The sequence below is a fragment of the Alternaria ethzedia genome (assembly GCF_023757985.1).
Source record: "Alternaria ethzedia strain BMP 0044 chromosome Unknown scaffold_9, whole genome shotgun sequence".
Taxonomy (NCBI): Eukaryota; Fungi; Ascomycota; class Dothideomycetes; order Pleosporales; family Pleosporaceae; genus Alternaria; species Alternaria ethzedia.
The window spans coordinates 237,513-259,091 of NW_026056202.1; the positions used below are offsets into that span (position 1 = coordinate 237,513).

Consider the following 21,579-nt stretch of genomic DNA (forward strand, 5'->3'; position numbering starts at 1 on the left):
AAGATCAAGTATTATTTCTGTTGCAAACCTTTTTCCCGACTTTCGTCTTCACACGAAAAGAAGAGCTCACAACGATAGGCAGTAGACGCGCCAAAGGTATCAGCGCCTATGATCAGTACTGTAGGCTCTTTCATGTGATAATTAGATCAAGTATATTTAGAGAAGCTAAGAAGCTAAACAGAGTCAGGTACCTACATTCTTTAAGCTATACTTTAGCTTGAACCTGTTAGGGGAGGAACACGACCAAGTACTAGAATTCGTCAAAGTTGACGGAACTAGACCTGTTAATGTCGAACCTTCGGATCATTATACAGACGATGTAGGGATCGAAAGGTGTCCAGTCTCCATTAACGAGTGCTGTTCGCAGCTCGGCCTCTGCGGGCTTTGCTAAAAGACAGATTGCAAGAACGCTTTATGCCGTCATTCGTAACGTCGACGTGCGACATTGGCGCAACATGGTGTAAGAACCATACGCAGGGAAACAGACTCACGATAGATTCATGGCGACGATGATCAATGCATACATTCCATAACCCTACATCCATCTACGTACTCCTCTTCCCCATCTCAACATCCCCCTCACCCCCCTCACAATCATCATCCCACTCACCCCCCTTCAACCTCTTCCCCGCCCAAAGCCCCAACACCGTCGCCGCACTCGCCGCCAAAAACCATCCCTCAAACCACCTCTCCGTGAACCCCGGTTCGAGCGGCGCACCCAACGCATCACCAATCTTGCTCTTCATCTCAGGCGGCAGGTTACTCCGAAGAAGCAATGCAGAACTGATAACATAAGTCGCGGCGATCTGCGAGATGATGAGCGCGAAGTTTGTGCGTGCGTGGTGGAGGAGACCGGGGACGACGCGGGCGAAGAGGTAGAAGGTTTGCAGGACGCTGTTGAAGGAGAGGAGGAGCATGACGCCGGAGAGGAGGAAGGAGATGGTACGACTCCAGGCTACGCGGTCGATGGTGGGGTCCCAGTGCTTGGCTAGTAGGGCGAGGACATTGTTAATGGGGTCGCTGCTTGCGAAGCTGGCGTTTGGCGATGAGAAGCGGCGGAGAGTTGTTACTGTGGTGGCGATGATGCGGTATGCGCAGTATACGGCGAAGACGTAAGAGACGATGTTGAACAGCCTTCCGTTGGCAGTATGCGATCGCATTTGGTTCTGCCGACGGTTTTGGAGAACTGTGAGGGAGTTCTGGAGTGTATGGCGCATAGTCTCGAGGCCTTGTATCTCGAGTTGTAGAGTGTTCCGCTCTTGGATGTCGGGATTTCCACGAATCGATCCTACTACGCGGCCCATGAAGCCTTGTTGAGGGTTATCCGCAAGTTTCCGTTCGACCGCTCGGAGTCGGCTCTCCTTCGTTAGGAGCATGTCGTTCGTAGCTTGTATGCCAGCTTGCTTTCGACCGATGTCTGATTCAGTGACCTAGGAAGAATTAGTATACCTGGCAAATACTTATATCCCTGGGGGGCAATGAGCTTACCGGACGATACTTAACACCAAACGTGTGCCAAAGCGCGGATATAGCAGCAAACCCAGCTAATGAAGCCATCAAGCTGATGCCAATAATACCTATCCTCTCCAAACAGCCTTCGCTGAAGGTATGATCATGTTCATACGACTCCTCATGCAAATACGAGCCCAGCAGCCCTCGACCAAGATACCAAAATCCCGCCAGCCATGTCGCCAGCCCACACAGCTCCAACACCCATGCTGCCCGTCGCCGGCTCTTCTGCTCTCCACCGATATTCAGCCCAGTCCCCGATATGATCGAGTGAATTTCAATCGCCGGTGTCGCGACGACAAGCAGGAAGAGCAGCGAAGGAAGGGTGATCTTGAGCGCTAGCGTTCGTGTGGCGCGATTGACGGTGTTGGAGATTTCGCAGAGTATCAGCTCGGCGAGTACGGCGGAAAGGGCGAAGTTGGTCGAGAAGAGGATGCTGGCGAGCGATCGCGCATTTGGGCGTAGACTGCTCAGTATGGAGGGGCGTTCGCGCTGTGGTGCCCCAGGCAGTCGCGCGCAGTCATGGTGCGCTTTGCGATCCGCATTCCCTGACAAGACAGGAAACAACTTTTGCGCCGCCACAGAAGCAACGAGGAAGGTGACGATAAAAGGAAGCGCCGATACAGCGACCGTCACCGGGCTGCGGTGCAGCGCATAGTCCGGCATGCACTCATCGCAGTCGTCTTGCAGAGTCGGGATCATCGGATAGGCGGTCTTGTTATTCGGCAGCTAATGTGTGGCTGGTGGCTATTGCCAGTTTGTCCTGGTTATGGGTGAGGTGCGGATACCCATTGATTACGCGGCGCGGTATGGATACGTTGACACATGGAGGTCTTGGGGGATGTGGAAGGTTACGCAAGTGAGGCAATCAGTCAATGAGGGACTGGGGCCGGGAACGCGCATGCATGTCGCGGCGTCAAGCCACACGAAACGTCATCGCGTCGATCACCCCGGGGGTCTGCAGGAGCACATGAAACACCACAATCTGCTATCTTTAAGGCTGATGTGAGAGACGAGATATCTTGGGTATTGATGCTAAAACTATGCGCCCCCAATCCCTGTGCGCCAAAATCTGCGGGTGTGTCTTTGGGGCTGTTCGAGTTGCACCCGTGTCTATTCATGTACGACCCCGACGGTTTCCACCGCCCATGTCTCCTTCGCCAACCTTCATGACGCGGTCCATGATTAGTATGGCCAAACGACATATCCTCCTCGAGACTCACACTACCTCCCTTCGCACACCCAGCTTGATTGATGCTTCCACTATGCGCCCTGTGATTCATTCGATTCCTTCGACTCCTTCGCTCCACTTGTGAGACTGTCCATGTACGACATTGACGCATTCCCACCGCCTGCATCTCCTTCGCCAACGCTTGTCTGCCCCGTCGCGATCGATGCTTTCTCTACTGCCGAAGTTCCCGAAGTTGAGACTCCGCCGTCGCCATCTTCGTCGTCGCTACCAGATTGGCTACTAAGCTCTGGACTGCTCAAGTTCTGTAGATGCGGGCTCTTCATCATCGGGCCCGGGCTTCGTGGATCATCATTGACCAGGTCATTGACCACAGTGGTGGTGCGCGTGTCTTGCTCGTCATCACTGCTGTCTGGCGCTTGTTCGACCTGTGCTAGAGGGTGCGCCTCTACGGCGGGTTTCGGTGCGGTCGCCGCTCCCCCGACTATTGCTGCCTCGTCTTCATTTGCGAAGAAGCTATTACGAGGGCTGTTAAATTCAGGAAGGCTCTCGCTCTTGGCCAGAATCTCTCTGTAACCCTGGCGGTCTGGGTCGTTGGTGCGCTTGCTCTTCGCCTTGTCGCGTTTCGATGTGGGGCGTACGACAATGACAGGTACTGGCGAATGTTGTAGACAGTATTTCGATACGCTACCAGGGAGCAGTCCCTGGAATCCGCCCAAGCTCTTGCCTCGTGTCCCGACTACCAAGATTGCTGGTTCGTAGAGATTGATCTGTCTGCTGTTAGACATATTACAGCTAAGCAACCGAGGAAGACTAACCATGTCGTCGATAACTTTGTTAACCTTACCGATGGAGAACTCCAATATCAGGTTGATCGCCTTGTTGTCGTGATTTCGACTTTGTATGTCGGCCATGGTGTTGTCAGCCTCCACGCGATACCGCCCAGTCTCCACACTGCGGTCTCCTGCTATTGCATCCTCCTTCTCGACGACTCTGAGACATACTATTTCATCTCCGTCGTCGACTAGCTCGTTGATGAGCCATTGTAGGGCGTATACCGAGTACTCGTTCTCGTCGAAACCGCAGAGGAACGTCCGTGAACGCTTTGTGTATTCGTAGTCCTTGTGCTTGGCGATAAGTGTGAACGAGCTCTCCTCGATGAAGTCTGCGGGCTTGTCGAAGGTGTCGAAAGAGACCCGGGGTTGGAAGACGCTGAGTGAAGTGTCAGTTCAAGGGCCTTACAAAGTATTCGCAAGATATGGAGTTAAGTGCCCATCTGAGCTCCGGCACGCTGGAAGCATACTTCGCCATTTGTGCGCCATGAATACATGGAAAGAGGAAGACGGGCGCAAAGCAGCGCAAAGCGTAGATATACCCGGGGTGCATGAGGTAGGAGCGAATCAATACTTACGGTGGAGGCGGCGGTGACGACAACCGGCGTCGTTCACGGGGCCTGGGTTGGCCTCTGGGTAGCGACTGATTTCTGTGCGCCAGGAACTGTATCGACGGCCGCCGTACCTCGTCCTGCGCGAGGTGTCCGCCCGTGGGGAGCTGCAGCGGGCTGACCTTGTAAGGCCCTGAGGACTTTCGCGGCGCTGGAGACGCATGCCGGCCGTCTCTGGACGTGGGGGACGCGCTCATAGTGATGTCGGAGTGAGATTGCGGGCACGAGGTCGTCGGCCAAATCCAATCAGGCGAGCGCAGTGCCAGTGAGGTCCGACCGCGAGAAACCTGCTGGCTGCGTGGGCTTGCGCAGGCGATCGGTGCTGCTGTGCGTCGTGTAGGGGTCCTTGGCGCGGGGAAATAGTGCTCGCGGGGTAAATGGGCGATTAACGATGGCGGAGGGAATTGCTGTACAAGTGGTCGCAGTGGTCGTGAGAGAGGAATGCCGGCTCAGGCCAAACTTTGGGTGTCGTTAATGCACTGCCTGTTCCGGGTGACGGCAGCGCTTGGCTTCTTGGTGGTGTGTCGCGCGATCCGCATCCACGCCATCATCTTTAGACCCTGATACCGCCCGCCGCGGAAACGCCCGCTGGATGCATTTGACACATGTGAAGGCATGACATCAGATGGGTGAATAACTTGGGGGTTGCTGTAATGCTGGCTGCGATTTCGACTTGAGTTTGAGATGAAAGATAAGAGGGCTTGTCACAAATGGAATCATGCATATCATTATTCCCGTTACGTCCAAGTCTAAACAACGTCTATCAAGAAGTGGATGCAGCCTGAGCCGCTTTTCAAACCAGAGCCTTGAGCTCGCCCTGTGTGAGCTTTGCAGCACCAATGAGACGCTGGGCCTCCTCCTGGAAGATCTCCTTGATCTTAGCGGCATCCTTGACACCGTTGAGCTTGCTGGTCAACGCAGCCAACTCCTCATTGTCCTGCTTTACGATGATGGTATCGACGTCGCTGAGAGCGGCATCGACCTGGGAAGCGGGCGCATCGCCAGCACCGTGGAAGTAGTTGGCGTCCTTAACGGCACCACGTACAACACGCTTGTTCTTCTTTGCCGCGTTCTTCGCTGCCTCCTTGGCCTTCTTGTTGTCGGCCTTTGCGGCCTTTTCGGCAGCCTCCTTCTCAGCTGCAGCTGCAGCCTCCTCGGCCTTCTTCTTCTCGGCCTCCTCCTTTGCGGCCTTCTCGGCAGCCTCCTTTTCGAGACGGCGCTTGTTCTTCTGTGCGTTCTCAGCCTGGCGGAACTTCTTGATACGCTCATCAAGCGCCAGACAATCGTCAACCATGTGCCTCAGACGAGTGGTGTCCTCGGTCTTCTTCTTGCGACGCGCATTCTGGTTCTTGCGTTCGACGTGACGCTTCTGGTCACGATTCTCGTTGTCATCGGGCACGTCCTCGTCAAGGTACTCAAATGTCCTCCAGCTGTCGAAGTTGTACCAGAAGTTGTAGAAGTGCTCGACCTCCTCCTTGGTGCTGTTGGCGTTACCCAGCTTGGGTACGGGCTGCTTGTTTGAGAAGCGTCCCTCGGCCTCGAAGACCTTGCCCCAGAGCTTGTAGAAGCTGCCCTTCTGTGTGTCCTTCTTGGATGGTGGCTCAACCTCAGCGCCCTCGTCGACGGAGTCGAACTGCCTCCTCTTGACGGGGTCGGAGAGCACCTCGTGGGCCTTTTGGATGCACTTGAAGAATTGATCGTCCTCGGTTCCGCCCTTGGCCGCCTTCTTATCGGGGTGGTGCTTGAGCACCTTCCTGCGGTGGGCGCGCTTGATCTGTTCGTCGGTGGCCCTCCATCGGTAGCGGGTTATGCCGAGCACAGCGTAGTGGTCTTGTGACTAGGATATGTTAGTAGAAGTCTACAGTAGCCTATGCAATCGCCCTACCTTCCAGTCCTTGGCTTCACGCTGCAGCATGACGGGGTCCTCGGGCTCGTCAACATCGTCGGGGTCCTCCTCCTCGACGCTCTTAACGTTGGCCTGCGCCTGGATGCGGTCATCCTCGGAGAAAGTGCGCTTGTTGCGCTTCTGTAGGACTTGTCAGTACTGCATATGCTAGTCATTGTCGAAGCACATACTCTGCGGGCGTAGGCGAGGAAGTGCGGGCCAACAGGCTCGATCTTGCGGTCGTTGGCGTCGCTCAGCTGGCCGATGGCCTTGAAGTCCTTTTCGCCAGCCCAGCCCTCAGGCAGGACCGGCAGCGGCAGTGAAATCTCCACGTTTGCCATTGTGCTGGATTATGGTTGTCGTTCTGGTGGGGGAACGGGCAGCGAGAGAAAAAGTGAGGATTCCCGCCGCACTAGTTTACCGAAGGCTGATCTTAGCGCCTGTCCAGCGTCCCCGATCCATGTCACCCAGCCGCGACGGACCCCAGAACGTGTCAGAATAGTGGTTTGTCCCCATGGTTCCGTGTTTGATATTCCATTAGGAAAGTGTATTACTTGTCTACTTTGCATGTTTTTCTATACTCCTTCATAATTCAGCAGCATCATGTTCCAGGTAACCGATTCCCATCCACGTTGCATCATAGGCATGCTAACAAGACACAGCGCATTCGGGGGGCCATCGACGCCAGAATAGCAGAAGAGCAAGCGCGCCAGAAAGCCACCTCACCATCGGGCACTCCACGATCCAGCTCCACAACACGGAGATCCAACTCACGCAACCTCTCGCCCTCGAAGCGCACAGCGAGATCGAAAGATGGCGACAGCAGCAAGGCCGCGCCGGCAGGGAAGGGCCCTGACCCCTCAGAGTTTGACCCGGAATTTGTCGTAGGAGAAGAGGATGACCCGCCGAGTCGAGCCGGCACACCGCGACCAAAGGAGAAGGCGCAACCCGCCGAAGTGAATGCGGAGAATGGCGATGGCAAGAAGGAGGAGGAAGAGGGGCCGACTGCCGAAGTGGAAGTGAAGCCAGAACAGCCGCCAGAGCTGCCGCGCGAGATTCAATTGCGATTGCGCAGGCTGGACAAGCTGGACCCCAAGTATACGGGTGAGTGACGCCTTCCCTATGTATGCGCCAGGCTAATCCCCCTACAGAACTCCTTCGGTCGTACCGCATCGCACACGCCAGAGTGGGCGCCATCGAGGCTTTCGAGAGCTCCCTACGCGAATACACCCCTCTCACTTCCATCAGCGACACGGGCGCATTCGTCGAATACCTAGGCCAACTAAACGTCAAGAGTGACATGCTCATGGAGGAGCTAAAGCGGGTATCCAAGGAGCGCGATGAGCTCAACAAGAAGCTGGAGGACGCCGAGAAGCGCGCGAAGGAGGCTACGGCTGAGGTCGAGACGCTGAAGTCCCAGGCGCCGGCTGCCAGCGAGGCTGTAGCGGACGATTCCACAACACAGACCGAGTCCGTCGCGCCATCGTCACCCTCCAAAGCGTCCAAGCAAACTGAGAGCACGGAAGACACGGAAGACTTCTTCTCGTACGACAGCGAGCTGCCCCGCTTGCAGACACAATTACAAGAAAGCGAGGAGAAGGTCGGAAAGCTCGAGGAGGAGAACAAGTCGCTCAAGGAGGAGCTTTCTACGGCTCAGGAATCGGCACAGTCTTTCATGCAGAATCTGGAAACTACGACGAACGATCTGAACACATTCAAGGACACCCATCAGCGGCTACAGAGGGACGCCGACGACCGCGAAAAGGAGCTCAACAACACCATCGTGGATCTCAAGTCGAAGGTTGAAAGCGCCGAGGAAGAGCTACACAAGCACAAGGATACTCATGACCAGAATGAGAGGACCATCGCCGAACTCAAGACGAAGCTCGACGCAACGTCCAAGGAATTGGAAGAGCTACATGCGGACAAGGGAGAGAAGATTGTAGAAGATGATCAAGTGCAAGAGCTCAAGCAGCGAATCGAAGAACTCCAGGGTGAACTCTCGCAACTGCGCGAAACACAGGCCAAGGCCGAGAAGCGGAACGAGACTATGGACGGATTGCTCGGCAAAGTTCGCGAGCAACTAAAGACTACAGAGGCAAAACGCGACAGCGCTTTGGTCGAGCTTGAGCAAGCGAAGAAGGACCTGCAAAAAGCGAACGATGAGAAGAAGTCGACCAAATCCGAACCAGTCCAGCAGCCGCAAGCGACCCCAGCACAAGCTCCCCAGAGCGCAGCAGCCAAGAAGAGAGCACGCGCCAAAGAGAACAAGAAGAACAAGAAGGGAGGAAAGGGACCTGAGGCCAGTGGAACGTTGACACCTGAAGCAACACCCAGTGAAGCTGGAGATACCGAAGGCCTTCTCAGCCCCCGCGATGCCGAATTCTCACCGTCCCAACTTGAAGACGCGTTGAAGGATGTCGCGCAGCTCAAATCTGACCTTGAAGAGAAGGTCGCAGCTATCGAAACATTGCAGACCGAGGTTGCGGAGAAGGCGTCGACGATCGACCGTCTCAGCAAGAGGGCAAAGGACCAAGAAGACATGCAAGAAGAGATTGATACCCTACGTCAAGACCTTCTTGACTATGGCCTTGAACACACTGAGGCCAAGGATAAGGTCAAGGAACTTCAGGCCGAGAAGGCGGCGCTGCAAGAGAACCTCAGCAAACTTGAGGCCGAGATCGCTGAGTTGAAGACCAGCAAAGCATCGAACGAGTCGTCGCAACAAGAAAGAGAGGCGCTGACCGCCGAGTTCAGGGAGCTCAAGACAAAGGCGGAGACATTGCAGACGGATCTTTCGGTTGCAGAAAAGCTCGCGGCATCCCGCTTCAAAGATCTCACCGAAATGCGAGAGGTGCTGCAGAAAGCGCAACCGGAGCTGACATCATTGCGCAAGGAGGTAGCGGAGCTGCGTAGCACCAAGGACGAGCTTTCGACTAAGACTACAGAAGTCCGCCGACTGGAGAACCGCGAGAAAGACCTCAGATCGGAGATTACTGAATACAAGTCTCAGTTGTCGAGCAAGGAGAGCGATATCAAGACGCTCAACGACAAGATCAAACAGGAAACCAGTCAACGGCTTGCGCTGGAAGAGACCAACAAGAAGATCCAGCGAGATCTCCAAAACTCGGAGACGGAGCGGAAGGATGTCATCGAAACGCGGGACAAGTTGACGAAAGATGCCAAAAAGGCACAAGATGAGCTCAAGGCGTCACGCCAGAAGGTTCACGATATGGAAGAGGAGGTCGCGAAGCTTATGCGGGAGGTCGGCAGCCTACGTGAAGAGATCCAGATGAAGTCGGCGCAGTCTGCAAGTGCACAGGACTTTGTAAGCAGCATGCAGGACCAGGTCCAAGAGATGAGCACCCAGATGAAAGAGGTTCGCGCCCGAAGTGAAAGCCTGGAAGAAGAGCTTGCCGATGCGCATCGCTTACTCAGCGAACGTGGACGCGAGGCTGAGACAATGAGGCGGCTGTTAAACGATGCGCAAGGACGGGCTGATACGCGGGTACGTGAGATGCAAGAGCGCCTCGACCTTGCCGTCGAGGAACGCGAACGTGCAGAAGAGCAAGCTAGCACATTCAGCCGCCGACGCGCTCGTGAGCTCGAAGAACTGAAACAAAAGGTCCGCGACGCCGAACGCGCACAAGCACGCGCTGTGGAAGACAAAGAAGATCTGGTCGCTTCCGAAGGAGCGCTCCGCAAGCAGACAGAGGATCTCGAGAAACGGGCCGCACAAGCCAGTGAAGAGGTTTCCGAAGTCAAGCTTGCGATGAGCCAACTCCGAGACGCACTGGACGAAAGCGAGAAACAAGCCCACGAGCTAGAAAAAGAAAAGAGCGATCTGCGACGAGCATTCGACGAGACACAGAGCCGCCTGGAGAAGCTCCAAAAGTCCAGCAAGGTACGTACTTCCACAATACCCAGCATACAATCTACTGACCAACCCACAGACAATGTCCGACGAACTCCGCACACTCAAAGCCCGCGGCTCCAGCTCCACCCCCGTCCCGCAATCCTCACGCTCCTCAGTCGAGTCCTCGCGGTCGCAACTAGCTTCACCACGTGCCAGGGGCGGTGGAGCGATCCAAGAAGCAATCGACTACGTGTACCTCAAGAACGTGCTCCTGCAGTTTTTGGAGCAAAGAGACAAGAAGTATCAGCAACAACTTATTCCTGTGCTGGGTATGCTGTTGCATTTCGACAAGCAGGATGAGCAGAAGTGGATGGCTGCTGTGAGCGCGAAGTGAAAGTAGTGCTGATGGTGGTGGAGGTGGTGGTGGGATGCGGCTCTCCGCAGTGAGGGATATACGAGATGCATGCTTTGAGCGTGACGCGCAGGTCAGGTGTTACAGGGCTGCTAATGGATGGCGCGCGAATGTAGGATACGGGTCATTTATAGTTTTGCATAGCGGTTTCTTCTTTGAAGGTCAGGTTTCAAGACTCATGTATTACATAGTGTTAGTGAGCTGCGCTTTCCTGCCGCAGAGGTTGGGCTCAGCGCATAGCTCTTTCTTGAATAGGCGTTTCCATTGCAGACATTGGTAGCGAGAGCTAGATAGGAAGGCACACATGATGCATGACGCTACCTCAAGATCCTCAGATGCGGTATTAATGATGAATTGGAAGGTTCAGATGTGGCATGATGTGGTCCAGGGTCCTCAGGTGCAGTCGGTATGCTGATGTTGACATTGGGTGGGTGGGGGGGGCGGAGGGGAGGAGGAGGGGCGGTGGAGGCATTTACTGTGATGCATAGCTAGAGAGAAACATCGGGTATGATCTTCTTCATCGGAAGGTACAGATGATGCAGCGCAGGGACCTTGCAAGTGCTGTCGCTGGTCGGTATGCGTGATGTTGACATCCCACGTGTGCTGCAGATCGGGTCGCAACAACAAGCATTGCTGGCTCAAGCCTACCACATTGCTAACTTGCTACCGGCCCGGTATGTCTAGGCAAGGTGCTCGGTGCGCTAATTAACAAGACGCAAGGCTTTGGGCAAAACTGGCTTCCAAGGTTGCGTGGACGAACTAATGTGGTAGCAGGCGACTATTTGTAGGCGTCGACTGATGTCATAATTCGTCTGGCCTGCTTCCTTACCGCTTCCTCCGGCTTTGACGCGCTCCAGCCATCCGTCACCATTTCTATCATCATCCCAAGTCGCATCGAATTCTCCGAGAAGCGAGTCGGACTTGATTAATCACGCATCTCTCCCAGCGAGTCATCTCCCGTGGTTGTCGCAGCATCGCGCACCCGTGCAAACCCCCACCAGAGCACCAATCAGAGCCCCGACATCGATAGGCTGGCGAGGGGAGCGCTAAGCCCGTGTCCAGCAATTGAAGAAATCGCGAGGCAGTGCGACAGAAGAGCCACACTGCCCTCGCTATACACCTGAAGCCCATACATAGACTGCGTCTGCCCATGAGCGCTGCCCAACGCGTCCGGAGCGCCTAACCGCACACGCACATCCCAGCAGCCCTCGAGCCTCAGTCCCGCCCACAGCCCAGCGCGTGGCGGGGAAAGCCACCATGAATGGCACCGACATGAAGAAGGCTGCCATCAACAAGGCCAAGCAGGTCGCGCAGGCTGCCAACAGCAACGGCGGCAAGAAGCGACGGAAGGGCCAGGACCTCAAGCCCATCATCACCACGGAGAACCAGGGCAACCAGAACGCCTCGCCCGCTGGCTCGACGGGCTCCTTTCAGTACAAGTACGTTCACCACCACCACCACCACCCGCAACCACTACCCTCCACCACCGCTTGCAGCCTCACCCCTCCCGCCCGCCCAGCCTGCGCCCCCCTCTTTCACTTATTTTAATGCGCCCGACATGCCCTGACTGCCGCAACCTTATACTGACCTCAACCCCGCAGTGTGCAGAACGCCAACTCGCCGCTCGCCCAGCACAAGATGTACGGAAACCAATTAAGCCACTCGCCCGACTCGTCGTCGTCGTCGGTCGATGAGGCCGAGAACACAGCCGACGAGGAGGACTCGGAGGACTACTGCAAGGGCGGCTACCACCCGGTGCAGGTCGGCGAGGAGTACAAGGACGGCAAGTACACGATTGTGCGCAAGCTCGGGTGGGGCCATTTCTCGACCGTCTGGCTGTCGAGGGATAACACCAGCGGCAAGCACGTCGCCCTCAAGGTCGTGCGCTCCGCCGCGCACTACACAGAGACCGCCCTCGACGAGATTAAGCTCCTCAAGAAGGTGGTCGACGCGAACGAGAACCACCCCGGCCGGAAACATGTCGTCAGCCTCCTCGATTCCTTCAACCACAAGGGGCCGAACGGCGTCCACGTCTGCATGGTGTTTGAGGTGCTAGGAGAGAATTTACTGGGCCTGATCAAGAGGTGGAACCACCGCGGTATACCAATGCCGCTGGTCAAGCAGATCACAAAGCAGGTCCTGCTGGGCCTCGACTACCTCCATCGCGAATGCGGCATCATCCACACCGACCTGAAGCCTGAGAATGTTCTCATCGAAATCGGCGACGTCGAGCAAATCGTAAAAACATACGTAAAAGACGAGCCGAAGAAGAAGGACAGCGAAGACAGCGTTAGAAACGGCAGGCGGAGACGGAGGACCCTCATCACAGGCAGCCAGCCGCTCCCCAGCCCGCTCAACGCGAGCTTCAACCACGCCGAGCTCTCCAGCTTCCCCGGCAACACACAAAGTCTCAACAAGGTTATGAGCGAGGGTACAGGTAAAGACTCCCCCACGACTATCCCGAGTCCTCCTTCTTCGTCAGACGGTGTCGTAATGAGTGGTGCTCTAGCAACTCCATCTGCCGGCCCCAGCCTGTCAATGGCAGAACGGCTCGGAATAAAGTCGAGCGACGACGACGCGCAAAAGCAACGAGAAAAGTCCGCGTAAGTTGTCTCATGTCCATATTCAAGTGTATACTAATCTTGCTAGTGATCTCCTTACTAAGGAGGTATCGGGTATCAGCCTCGATAAACCCAGCAGCTCTTCCGGCAAGACCGAGCTCGAGCAGCAAGTCGAAAACGCCTTCGAAACCATATCAGTCAAGATTGCAGATCTTGGAAACGCCTGCTGGGTTGGACATCACTTTACCAACGACATCCAGACCAGGCAATATAGGTCACCAGAAGTTATCCTGGGTAGCAAATGGGGTGCCAGTACCGATGTCTGGAGTATGGCCGCAATGGTATGAAACCTAACAAACCTGGAAGGCGTGAACTAACAATACCAGACATTCGAATTGATCACCGGCGACTACCTCTTCGACCCACAATCCGGCACAAAGTACGGCAAAGACGACGACCACATCGCACAAATCATCGAGCTACTAGGCACCTTCCCGAAGGGCCTCTGCATGTCGGGAAAATGGTCACAGGAGATATTCAACCGCAAAGGCGAGCTGCGTAACATTCACCGATTACGACACTGGGCCCTTCCCGACGTCCTCCACGAGAAATATCATTTCAGCTCAGAGGAGAGTAAGAAGATTGCCGATTTCCTGTTACCCATGTTGGAACTACTACCCGTCGACCGCGCAAACGCGGGCGGAATGGCAGGACACGAATTCTTGAAAGACACAAAAGGCATGGAGGGTGTGGATTTGAATATCCCCGTTGGTAGCAAGGGCGAGGGCATCGAGGGGTGGGCGACGGAAATCAAGAAGACGCGGTAGAACGCGGTGAGGAAGGTGCTGAGTGCTGCGTATCTATAGATGGTGTGCGTGGAATGGTGGAACGGAAAGGAATGGAAACTGCACTGGTTAGCCTGTTTTTGCTGAGCAATGGAACAGTACTCTGCGCTCGTTACGGTTGGCGGGTGATGTGTTGTTGTTGGAAATGGGATACCGCGATAGAAGCATTACGATTATGACTCAATTGTATAGTGCGCTTTTAAGTGCAATGTTCGCAATCTGGCTTTTGAGAGACGTAGATGTGCGCTTCTGCCTGAGGATGGGTGCTGTAGACGCGGTCGTGCGAACTTGTGATGTGGATTAAATTTGTCTGAGATATGCTGTTGCATCACTTCGAATATGTATAAACATAAGGACTATTCTCGAACATTGTCATGTCAGATCAAGACGTGGAGTCGACCGGCCTGGACTCGACTGCGACTGTTTCTATCTCGTGTTCGGCTCTTCGCTTTTGTCTGCGTCCGGCCCTTTCGTGTCTCGCCGACGCCGTTCTATGGATAGGAAAGGAAAGGCGAGATGCGGTGCGGTGCGATGCTGATGAGTGAGTTGATCCGAGCGTAGTGGTTGTGAAAGAAAGAGTGCAAGAGGAGCTCCCGCCTGTCATGCCTGTACGACCGTATCTACTGCCAACATTCCTCCCGCGCTGGTCGTAGGAGTGGCAACTCGTTGTCTCGGCCGGACGAGCGTATGCGACATCATCGTGTCACCACAACAATCAATGCAACACCGTACATTCCACGCACTTCTTATGTACAAAAGATCGTACCTTTCGCACAAACCCACCTCGGTAAAGCGAAGACCCACACACACGACCCGTATGTACGAGGAAACATGGAGGATGTGCAACACGCCACCACTCACAACTCACGCATTGCCGTCGGTACCTGGGCACAAGCAATGTCCAAAAGCTTCTATATCCAATGAAGCGACTGATAAATCGAAATTGAGTTGGAAAGCTAGATGCTTACTATCGTGTTCGCGTAGCTATACTTAGCAAGACACACCAGCCACACTTCCAGCTCGCATATATTGAGTTTCGGGATCGCCAAGTGGGTCGAGCGTCGTCATTAACCCACGCGGCTTTAACCACGGGCCGAGAGTTGGTACCTGTAATTCGCGACCCCCTCCTGACCCTCTCGTTCCCGCTGCTGCTGTCCTCGCTATCAATGGTGGATGCTTGGTCCTGGCACCCGTATCTTTGGGTACAGGGAGTGATCTGGGAGCTGACGATGGTAATTGAAATGGACCCACAGTGACGGGGGCTGTGGAGAGTTGGTGTGGTGCGGTTCTCCCCCTTGATTGCGGCGATGAGGGAGGTGCGTGCCACGCGGAGGGTTGAGCATGGCAAGCTTTGTAGATTGTGATTAAAGTAGGTGGGTACGCGGGTTGTTCTGGTGCTTATCTTTGCGCTTCAAGACTTGTTTTCGCTCTTTGCTGAGGTCACTGTCTCTGTCCCTTCTTCATCTTTATTCCAAGTCATTCGTTCACATCAACAACAGGAGAGCGATTTAATTCTACATCTTCCATAATGCATCTCCCCAACGTCTCCTTACTCCCTCTCTCCCTCGTCCTCTTCTCAGCCACCCAGACCCTCGCCCAAACATCCACAGACTGCGACCCAACCAAGAAATCCTGTCCAGCAGACACCGCACTCTCCGAGTCAGTTTACACCCACGACTTCACCACCGGTGCCGACGATGAGAACTGGAAGGTCACTGCCGGCGATGTGAAGTACACATCGAAAGGTGCAGAGTTCACCATCAACAAAGCCGGCGATGCACCCACTATCCAATCGAACTGGTACATCTTCTTCGGCAGCGTGAGCTTCGTCATGAAGGCTGCGCCCGGCAAGGGCGTAGTGAGCAGTGCCATTCTGGAGAGTGACGATCTGGATGAGGTAGATTGGGAGTGGCTGGGTGGACAACCCGGGAATGTCCAGAGTACGTCTATCCCCCATCCCTACATCCCTACACATGAGAACCCCCCACTAACACACCCGCAGCAAACTACTTCGGCAAAGGCAACACCACAACCCACGACCGCGAAGTCGACGCCCCAATCCCAGACACCCAATCCACCTCGCACAACTACACCATCGCCTGGACCTCCACCTCCACAACCTGGCTCGTCGACGGCACCCCAAAACGCACACTCTCCTACTCCGACGCCAACGGCGGCTCAAACTACCCGCAAACCCCCATGAACGTCCGCATCGGCATCTGGGCCGGCGGCGACCCCAACAACGCCGAGGGAACCATCGAGTGGGCCGGCGGCGAAACGGATTACAGCGCTGCGCCTTTTACGATGGTGGTGGAGAAGGTGGAGGTGAGGAACCAGAATCCCGGTTCCAGCTATCAGTATGGCGATTTGAGTGGGTCGTTTGAGAGTATTGTTGTTGATGGCGGGGATGGTAAAGTGAAGAAGAGTGGGAGTGATGATGGGGAGGAGAGTAAGAGTAGTTCGGCTACGAGTTCGGGGTTGAAGACGGAGGCTAGTCCGAGCGCGAGTGCGAGTGCGACGGTTAATGTTAATGTGGATGGGGGTGTGGGTGGTGAGCATGCGATGGAGACGGGGAATGTTACGGGGAGTGCGAGTATGGCTAGTGTGACGCCGACGGGGAGTCAGACGGGCAGTGCGGCTGTCGCCGAGCAGACGGGTGAGTCTGGTGCTGTGGTTGGAAAGAGTCTGAGTGGAGGGCTCTTGATGTTGCTAGGGGCCACGACTGCGATGCTCTGGATTTAGATGTTAGCTATAGTTACTTAATTCATCAATCCTCGGGACAAAGACCATGTTTTCACGTATAGACTTTTGCGTATCGTTCAGTGTTTGCATATCTGTATTGGAAGCCTAAATGCTGAGCCGAGTAGTTACCCGTCGCGCGAAGCTAGAAGTGTCGATGATGTCTTCCAAGATGCAACCTAATCCACCTCCGACTCGTATCTAGAGCCATATCGAGAGTTGCCCGATCGTTCCTGCACCACTTGCCAATACATCGAGTATGGAAACTCAGTACGCAGCTGAACAGGAATCAAGTCTTCCAACGGGGTTTCGAAGCTAGGTTCATCCACCCTCCGGTATCCTGGAAACTTGACCTTCATACTCTTCTGCAACGCTGCAGCACCCTTGAGAGCCGAATCTCCCTCTTTCTCAATCATCTTGCGGAGCATTATACCTACCACCGGAAAGATACACGGGTGGTGTGGTTGATTCTTCTTCCAGTTGTACAGCATACAGGGGATAGCGATGGTCAACCATGAATCTCCTTGGAAAATGAATGCTGGATAGTCGACCGGTGCGACCTTCCGAGCGTACTTATAGATCTGCAGCAGTACCTGGGTGCATCGCATATGCAGCTGCAACACGTCGAATGTGAGAGCCGTCTCATCTTTGCTAACAACCTCCTTGAAGATACGTAGCTTCTCCAGGGAAGACAGCGGCTTGTGCGGATTGTGGGACTTTTTCTGAGCGTCTCCAACCAAAAGTTCTAATTTGACGAGCGTGTCTTTCCTTGGTTCGTCATCATGTACAGGCCCCTTCTGTCTTTGTTGACGCCATTTCTCCAAGGTCCTGACTTTCTGGTGCGTCTTGTCGCGTGGCGTTCTATCAACGGACGACTCGAGATACTGGGAATGATAACTGAGGCGACGTATTCCACTGACGCGGGAAACATAGGTTGAGCTGCTGCCTACGGTGCGTGGTCTGTAACCTTTGGTGAAATCGTGGGCCACATTTCCCATGATCAGCAGGACGCGTTTTCCGAATTCAGGGTCTTGTTGTGGTTTCTTGCCCATAAAGATCCAGTCGCTACCTTGTTGCTCGATCAAATGTTCCATATCTGCCCATCGCAAGTTTTCAGGTAAATGTCCGGCACATTGAGCGGCGTTGTACAGATGAGCCATAACAATGATCTGACCATCGTTTGAGGTACATTCGATGGCTACTTCGTGATACTCTTTGCACATGGTGGCCAGGAGTACGCCGCAGAACGCGGGATCGCACCTCAACAGTGAGAACCCAGGTATCTTCCGGAATTTTAGCGGTAATTGTTCTTCATCAATATCGAACCCCATCTGGGCCTTCTTATTGACAATGACGGCTTCGACAAACTCTTTGCGATCGATAACGCTTTCACGAGAGAGTGTATAGGCGTCGTCCAACCCCTCAAACCCCTTGACGTCGAGGTAAGCTTGGTATCCTGTGATGATCTGCTGTCCGATCTTGTAGAGAAGCTCCTCACCGACAGATAAATGACGCTCCAGCTCTCTTTGCATATCCCAGAATATTTGCAGCGAGAAAAAAATCCAGCTTTGCAGGCGGCCCTCGCGAAGCATGGCGAATGCAGCCTTTCGGACCATGTATTCTTCCATGAAACGGGGTTCTATCGAAGGTGATGCTGCAAACTGTGAAACACACTTGAGGAATCTCTTTTCATCGTTGGAGTATCGAAATTCTTCGTTCTTCGTTATGTCACTGAATGTGAAGAGGAGCAACTCTGTGACATGCTTGCATATGACAGTGTTGAAGCTCAATGATTGCTTTTCTTGTTTGTAAGCGAAAGGCTCCCCACAATCATTGGTTGCATTGACGAATGGCGAACCTGGTTCAACCTTGGAGCGGCTGCGCTGTAAGAAGCCGATGAGTTCGCCGTGCATACTGTGACCTTTCGAGTCCTTGAATCGAGGGTTGGCTTCCTCAAAATCGTTGCTCAACTTCTCTATCATTGCCAGAGCGACGTTCATGGTTAGCGCGGTGGCCTGGAGACCAATGTCGCCGTTCGCGAACTCACGCCAAGTGCGTCTGACTGCAATCCTGAGATCTGTAACGTCCATGAGAAAGCAGTAGATGGCGAAGGTAACGTCAGTTTCAGTCTCTTCGAGCTTGTAGGTCACCTTCGACTTGGCGGGTGTGGCGTGGACCTCGATAATCTCGGGCATATGGTCGGACTCGGGGAGAGCCTCGTTCTCCAGCAGCTCGTACTTGTTACTCGTGCGTATAGCTTCTGCCTTTGTGGTCTTGGGCTGCCGACGTTCGACTGGTGGCCTTTTGGCGGCCTTGAGGATTTCGAGGACGTCTTCCAAAGTCTTGATGAAGTATTGGTGGTTCGCGTTGTTCTCCTTGACGGCGTTGTCTGCACAGTCAGAAGTGCTTGCGTACCAGACTGCACAATCTTTGCGACCTCGAATGACAGCCTGCAAGGTTCCGAAGACCGAGGTTGGAACAGATGCACGCGCATCGTTGGCGATAGCTGTCGCAAGAGTGACGAACGATTTAGCCGTGATCCGGTACGTAGCTGGGGCGTTCTTTGCGTCTTTCCGGGCGTTTCCCTTCGATCTACCTCCCGTAGGCGGTTTCCCATGTTGTTGACTATCACTGAACACGTCGTTGACGGTACCAGTGGCGCGGGCTGTCTCAGCTAGCCATTGAACGAGATCTTCGGTTCCTCTCTTGTACTTCTGATACGCATCGAATAGCAAGGGCGTAAGCGCCATGATTGGCAAAGGAGATTGGGTGAGGGATATGGCAACGTGTACTGGTCGCGTCGCAAGTTGGATGTAGCCAAGTACCTGGAGGTGGGGCATAGCTAGACTGATATACTAAACCGAAGTCGTCCGTGCGCGCTCGCAATGAAGGAGGGCTTCAGAACAGAGGAACTGCTGTTGCGTGGGCAACGGTGATCAAACGTAGCCAAGGGGGCATTGTACAAGACACGGGTACGGAGCCGCGCTGCATACCTGCAAGCAGGACTAGACCAACACATCGACAAATAGATGTGATGAGCATCTAGTGCCACTGTGCTCTTTCGACATCCTTGCTCCATCCATGGCAAGAGGACCAAACAAAGCAAACTCGATCAGTCCAAAGCTCCAAGCAGCAACTTCCCTATGCTTTCGATGCCTGCTGCAGAAAGTGATAACACAAACACCTCGGAGGAGTGTGATGGCTTTAGGCAATGCGAAGATATTGGACGACATAAGGAGAACATAGTTTTGTTCGACGACTGCTAAAGACTGACGGGAATGGAAGCTTTGTCATGTCTGTCAGAGACAGCTGCAATGCGAGCAATGTCTTCTAAAGCAACTGCTCTTAAGTCGTGACGAGATCGTCCACAGTCACGTATGCGACCTTTTGGCTGCACTCCATTAGCTTGAAGTCATTGAGTGGGGATCGTCCGGGTTAGCCATCTGCCTGCAATCCGGCATACGTTGGCCAAAACCTGCGGTTGCAGCGCTGATACCAGGCTTGTATTTCGTGTGAAACGAAGCGTATAAAGTGTCGTTGTGAGAAGTGCGGTCGTCTAGGTCATGGAGGGTTGTCTGTCCCGAGGTCTTCCGGTGGCGAATGTGTCAACGCACGGCCCTGGTAATGTGGACCTCCGGCTCGCAGGTGGCAGCCTGCCTTCGTTCATTGCGACCACAATTTCTGCAAGAGCCATGAACAAGGCCATCGCAGTCTTTCGCTATCTTTGCAACCAACGGAATAATTTCAACTGCTCGCCTCGGATATGAATGTTTTCGCCCCATAGTGCAGGCCATTCGATAGTACATTGCGCCGTAAGATTAGTAGGTCTACAGACATTTTGAAAGCCCGCTTAGCATACTATCTATACCACTGTCAAGCTAGATGATAAGAATCACGAAGCATACAGGGTACTTCTGATTTCCGTCAACACTGCAGAGGTTTGTAGCGAACCAACGCGACCCAGTTCCGGGTCCCAGTCTGGATCAAAGGCGGGTCTTCTTGTGAGGCAGTCTTTTGAAATTCCGGCGTAAGCAGTATGCTCGAAACGAGGATGGCTTGTAGCACTTCTGCCTTAAACTGCCCCGCTCGGCTTGCACACGCACCGCCTCTATAAGCTACCTGCTCATATTTGTCGTCACCCGTGCTCTGGCACCGCCCCGATCCTGCCAATCCTCAACGATACCAGATCTACGTTTCCGCTACCTTCTCTCTTCGCGCCGAACTTCATACAAACCAGCAGCCACCCGAAATATTGGGTTTCGAGCATTGGCATACGCATGTCTCGTTCCTTTCAATACCGGCCTTTGGACCGACAGACTTCCTCAATCAGACTCATACGACTCCTAAGCAAAAAGTCCGCCGGCGGTCACGTTCAATGCAAGATCAAACACGCTACTACAGAAGACTCATACACCTGTCTCTCATACGTATGGGGCGGTGATGACGAACGCTATACCATTCTCATGGACGGCAAACCCTTCAAAGTGCGTCACAACCTACATCGATTTCTCACACAGGCGAGACGAATCAAGCACCTATCACGTGCGTGGATCTGGATCGACGCCCTCTGCATCAACCAGAACGACTCTTCCGAACGAAATCACCAGGTACAACAAATGGGTGTGATTTTCAGCCGAGCGAACAATGTGGTGTCATGGCTGGGAGATGACGTCAACATCGCCGAGTTTTTGGAGTACATGCGACCACGTACTATGAGCGAAAAGTGCGCAAAAGATAAGAAGAAACCGACTTTGGGACATCCTGAATCTGGGCAGGGCTTTCACCATCTTTGCGTTGCTGAGTACTGGGATCGGGCATGGATTACGCAAGAGCTCGGGCTTGCACGGAAGATATCGCTCCTGGCCGCAGACATCGAACTGGACGCTTCATTCTTCCCAGAAGTTTCAAGTGGGGGAAGCTACCCTGCACGACTCGAACTTCTCCGCCAATCTATTACTATGGACTGGAAGGGTAGAAGTCTTATCTATTTGATGAACCGATTTAAGCTCAAGGAGGCACACATAAGCCGAGATCGTGTCTATTCACTACTTGCGCTGTGCGGCGAAGGGAAAGATCTACAGGTCGACTACAAAGCTACGGATATCGCAGTGGCAAAACATATCCTAAGGTGTTGCAAGA

At 54.1% G+C, this 21,579-nt stretch overlaps 6 protein-coding genes across 6 annotated transcripts; 3 read left to right on the forward strand and 3 right to left on the reverse strand.

The window, feature by feature from the left end:
- Positions 1 to 2,772: 2,772 nt before the first annotated feature.
- J4E87_004654 (uncharacterized protein) lies at positions 2,773 to 4,339 on the reverse strand (the record flags this gene model as incomplete). Its single annotated transcript, XM_049376273.1, has 3 exons — positions 2,773 to 3,468; positions 3,517 to 3,910; positions 4,110 to 4,339. The coding sequence occupies 3 exons, from the start codon at positions 4,337 to 4,339 to the stop codon at positions 2,773 to 2,775; spliced, it is 1,320 nt and encodes a 439-aa protein (XP_049233784.1).
- Positions 4,340 to 4,935: 596 nt separating this feature from the next.
- On the reverse strand, positions 4,936 to 6,368 carry J4E87_004655 (uncharacterized protein; the record flags this gene model as incomplete). Its single annotated transcript, XM_049376274.1, has 3 exons — positions 4,936 to 5,979; positions 6,028 to 6,168; positions 6,219 to 6,368. 3 exons carry the CDS (start codon positions 6,366 to 6,368, stop codon positions 4,936 to 4,938), a joined length of 1,335 nt encoding a protein of 444 aa, XP_049233785.1.
- A 262-nt stretch (positions 6,369 to 6,630) lies between these two features.
- J4E87_004656 (uncharacterized protein) lies at positions 6,631 to 10,277 on the forward strand (the record flags this gene model as incomplete). The annotated part of the gene is made up of 4 exons (XM_049376275.1): positions 6,631 to 6,639; positions 6,690 to 7,131; positions 7,179 to 9,931; positions 9,981 to 10,277. The coding sequence occupies 4 exons, from the start codon at positions 6,631 to 6,633 to the stop codon at positions 10,275 to 10,277; spliced, it is 3,501 nt and encodes a 1,166-aa protein (XP_049233786.1).
- Positions 10,278 to 11,552: 1,275 nt separating this feature from the next.
- On the forward strand, positions 11,553 to 13,683 carry J4E87_004657 (uncharacterized protein; the record flags this gene model as incomplete). The annotated part of the gene is made up of 4 exons (XM_049376276.1): positions 11,553 to 11,734; positions 11,897 to 12,898; positions 12,945 to 13,197; positions 13,243 to 13,683. The coding sequence occupies 4 exons, from the start codon at positions 11,553 to 11,555 to the stop codon at positions 13,681 to 13,683; spliced, it is 1,878 nt and encodes a 625-aa protein (XP_049233787.1).
- Positions 13,684 to 15,229: 1,546 nt separating this feature from the next.
- Positions 15,230 to 16,443, forward strand: J4E87_004658 (uncharacterized protein; the record flags this gene model as incomplete). The annotated part of the gene is made up of 2 exons (XM_049376277.1): positions 15,230 to 15,641; positions 15,704 to 16,443. 2 exons carry the CDS (start codon positions 15,230 to 15,232, stop codon positions 16,441 to 16,443), a joined length of 1,152 nt encoding a protein of 383 aa, XP_049233788.1.
- Positions 16,444 to 16,619: 176 nt separating this feature from the next.
- Positions 16,620 to 19,190, reverse strand: J4E87_004659 (uncharacterized protein; the record flags this gene model as incomplete). The annotated part of the gene is made up of 1 exon (XM_049376278.1): positions 16,620 to 19,190. The coding sequence occupies one exon, from the start codon at positions 19,188 to 19,190 to the stop codon at positions 16,620 to 16,622; it is 2,571 nt and encodes an 856-aa protein (XP_049233789.1).
- Positions 19,191 to 21,579: the final 2,389 nt, after the last annotated feature.